Source organism: Sorex araneus, chromosome 6, assembly GCF_027595985.1.
Source record: "Sorex araneus isolate mSorAra2 chromosome 6, mSorAra2.pri, whole genome shotgun sequence".
NCBI classification, from domain to species: Eukaryota; Metazoa; Chordata; class Mammalia; order Eulipotyphla; family Soricidae; genus Sorex; species Sorex araneus.
The window spans coordinates 48,946,283-48,950,403 of NC_073307.1; the positions used below are offsets into that span (position 1 = coordinate 48,946,283).

Consider the following 4,121-nt stretch of genomic DNA (forward strand, 5'->3'; position numbering starts at 1 on the left):
CCTTTGCTCGGAGCCAACCCAGGTTTGTTTCCTGACATCCCAGTTGGTCCCCTGAGCACTTCCAGGAGTGACTGCTGAGTGCAGAGCCAGGAATAACCTGAGTGTGGCCCATAAATGACAACAACAATAACAACATCAAAGGATAGTACCAATCCCATGTTTTTCACATAATAATTATCAATGTCCTAGGCATCTTCAATATTTTACCTCATTTGAACCTTACCATGTCTCAATAAAATATTATTCTTATTCTCAATTTTTTTGTAAAGTACAGAGGAATGGTGCACAGAGGCAAAGCTGAATTCAGAGCTCCAGTCCACTCTTGGATAAATTCTAATGTTAGGATCCTGGTCTACCTTCGAATATACATGTTTCATTTATCCCCATGTGTTTCAGAGCATAATATGCCTGTGAAGGAAAAGGGAGCTCAAGTATTTTACATAGAACTTGTTCAAATTATATGTAAATTTAAATTCCTTATTTATCGTTATATTATGTTAGTATTGAGGTAAAATGGTTATAATAAAATTAATATTCATGCTTTTGGTGTCGAAAGTATCTGCACCTCATCATAACCAAAGTGCTTTAAGATTCCCCGTCCTTATCCTTCCATTACTATGACTCCTTTACCCAATCTGAAGACCCAACACGCTAACTCAACATTTGGAAATAATTTTCCTCATATCAAATACATCTCCAACTATTCAACTATCTCATTTTCTTCAAATGCTAACCAACAGATTAATTGAACTCTGAACTCTGACTTATATAACAATGTGTCTCTGTCTTTAATAAATACATCTTCTGTTATTGTTTTTATATTTTTGGTAAAACCATATCTAGTAAGATTTTAGCTGATCTTGAATACTATCAATAGTATTGGGGCTGGAGCAATAGCACATCGGGTAGGGCGTTTGCCTTGCATGCGGCCGACCCAGGTTCAATCCCCGGCATCCCATATGGTCCCCCAAGCACTGCCAGGAGTAATTCCTGAGTGCAAAGCCAGGAGTAACCCCTGAGCATTGCTGGGTGTGACCCAAAAAGCAAAAAAAAAATAATATCAATGATTAATTTTTTTTAATTTCTTTATTTTGTATGGAATCAATCATATGAGATACACTGTTACAAAATTTTTCAGGATTAAATTTCAGTTATACAATGTTCCAATACCTGACCTTTTGCCAGTGTATAATTTCCACCACCAAGTCCTCGGTTTCCCTTCATTACCCAGAGTGAGCCTACCTCTATAGTAGACATTGTTCTCTTTTGTTATTCCCCATTTTTCCTTTTTAGGCACGGTGGTTTGCAAGACTGTTACTGAAAGAGTGTCATGCATATCACTTGACTTCCTTTCATAACCCAGATCCTGATCAAAGTGATCATTTCCAACACTTATTAATGTTGAATTTTTTTTTGTTTGGGGGCCACACCCAGTAGTGTTCCAGGGTTATTCTTGGCTCCTTATCAGGAACTGTTTGTGGCAATACACAGGGGACCATTGGGGTGCCAGTTTAAACTGGGATCAGAGGTCTACAAGGCAAGCACCCTACCCATTGTACTATCACTCTGACCCAGAAGCTGAAATTTTTTTGACCTAACATTCTGATTCCTTACTTTTCTAGTCAATTTGTTAAATTAAAGCAACTTACAGACTCCAAATTAACAGTCCCATGGTATTTGCTAACTATAACTATATTGGTCTGTATGTACATAAAGAAAATTCACACTGAAGAAAATTAATGCAGGCCAATAAACAGTTTGAGTTCTAGCATTTCTTTTTTTATTTTAATGAGTCATAGTGAGATACTGTTACAGACTTAACAAATTTTCGTCATTACCTTTCAAACAACGTTTGAGTACCCATTCCTCCACTAGTGCCCATTCTCCACCACCAATGTTCTCAGTGTTCCTCCCGCCAACCCCACCCCTTCCCACTCCCTGCCTCTGTGACAGACACATTCCCTCTTACTCTTTCTCTCCTTTTGGGTGTTATGCTTTGCAACATAGGCACTAAGCAGCCATCATGTTTGGTCCATAGCCTACTTTCAGCAGGCATCTACCATCCCAAGTGATCCGTCCAACCATCATTTGCTTGGGAGTTCTCACATTTCTTAAGTTAGACCCTAACCCCAAAGTTCTCCTTGAATTATAGATCAACACTCATGGACAACACAAGCTGGGGATCAAACCACACTGGATGGTCAGATTTTATCCTATTGGGATTCTTCTCTCAATCAAATCACCCAGCTCTTCTTTGTGCCATCATTTTTGTGGTTTTCCTGCTGGCCTTGTCTGGAAACAGCATTCTGATCCTTCTGATACACTGGGATACCAATCTCCATACTCCAATGTATTTTTTCATCAGCCAATTGTCTCTCATGGATGTCATGTATATTTCAGTCACGGTGCCCAAGATGCTCATGGACCAAGTCATAGGTGTAAACACAATTTCACCTCCTGAATGTGGGATTCAGATGTTCTTATATCTGACACTAGTAGGTTCTGAATTTTTCCTTCTTGCAGCCATGGCCTATGATCGTTATGTGGCCATCTGCCGTCCACTCCATTATTCTAATCTTATGAGCCATAAAATATGCTTTCTTTTGGTATCTGCCTGTTGGTGTCTGGGAATGGTGGATGGATTCATGCTCACACCTGTCACCATGACATTCCCATTCTGCAGATCCCGGAAGATCCAACATTTCTTCTGTGAGGTCCCTGCTCTAATGAAGCTTTCTTGTTCAGACACAACTCTCTATGAGACACTTATGTATCTATGCTGTGTCCTCATGCTTCTTGTACCTGTAACAGCAATTTCAAGCTCTTATTATTTAATCCTTCTCACCATCTACAGGATGAACTCAGCAGAAGGCCAGAAGAAGGCCTTTGCCACTTGTTCTTCTCATATGATTGTGGTTACTATTTTCTATGGGGCTGCTGTGTACACATACATGCTTCCAAACTCCTATCACACACCTGAAAAGGACATGGTGGCCTCTGTTTTTTACACTATACTAACACCTGTTCTAAACCCATTAATATATAGTTTTCGGAACAAAGATGTCACAGCAGCTCTGACCAAAATGGTGAACGTGGGAGTTCTTATGCACTGAAGTTTAAAGTAAGCTATTTTATTACTAAGTAATGTGTTTCTTCTTTTTACATATCAGAGTTTTATATCTTATTATACATTATTCCTCAGATTATGAGATAATAAGTTGTCATCCTACATTCTGTTCAGACTTCTGTGTTTTGGGGGGTCACACCACATACTTCTCAGGATTTAATCCTACATTTGCTCTCAAAAATCTCCAGTAGTACTCAGAGGAACATATGGGAAGCCAGGGATTGAATCCTAAATATTGTACTCTTTCTTCAGGTACCATTCAAAATAAATTTTAGAATTGTTACTATAGTAAAGTTACTATTTCCATTCATTGACACATGTTCAAACTACCATTAAAAGAAATGGGAAAAGCCACTTTCCTAAAACATACTTTCTCCCAGGAAAAAGATGAGTCATAGATTTACTACACTAAAAGTATATGTTCACCAAACTGTTGGGAATTTCAAAGTTATGTATTCTTTTACTAAAAACTAGAGCTCATTTTTCCCTCTCTCAATGGGATCCATTGAAAATAGCATTAAAATCAAAAGAAATCCAGTTTAGAAACAATGAAGTTATCTCAGTAAAGATGAGCTAAGGTTCTGCAACACAGCAATGATGTGTACAATGTTGAACTGCACTTATTCTGAGTGTACCCAATTTTTTTTCTCCATCTGCTACAAAAATATAGTCACTTTTTTCTTCAAAATTCATTGAATGTCCCATTGCAATAAAAAGGAAAGCAAGCTTTTCTTAAAACTCACTTTCTCCAGAAAAGAAGGATCTAGAGCTTCACTTACTCCTACATGTAGTACGTTGAAAAGCACTTAATTGTGATAATGTCCAAGTTTTCCTTCCTTTGCTGTAAAACCAGAGGGGCTTTTTCCATTCCTCGAACTCCATTAAAATTTCTTTGAAATCACTGGGCAAAAGAATTGCCCTTCAAAAAAAAAAAAAGAATTGCCCTTCATTCCTTCAAAAACTAGAAATTGAGCTTCCATATGATCCCGCATAC

General features: G+C 38.0%; 1 protein-coding gene across 1 annotated transcript; it reads left to right on the top strand.

The window, feature by feature from the left end:
• The first annotated feature begins 2,162 nt into the window (after window positions 1-2,162).
• Window positions 2,163-3,113, top strand: LOC129405857 (olfactory receptor 2T29-like). Its single transcript, XM_055143538.1, has one exon. It carries the CDS (start codon window positions 2,163-2,165, stop codon window positions 3,111-3,113), a length of 951 nt encoding a protein of 316 aa, XP_054999513.1.
• Window positions 3,114-4,121: the final 1,008 nt, after the last annotated feature.

Excerpts from the sequence above, each read along its gene's own strand:
- LOC129405857 (XM_055143538.1), top strand. The coding sequence starts at position 2,163 with ATGGACAACACAAGCTGGGGATCAAACCACACTGGATGGTCAGATTTT.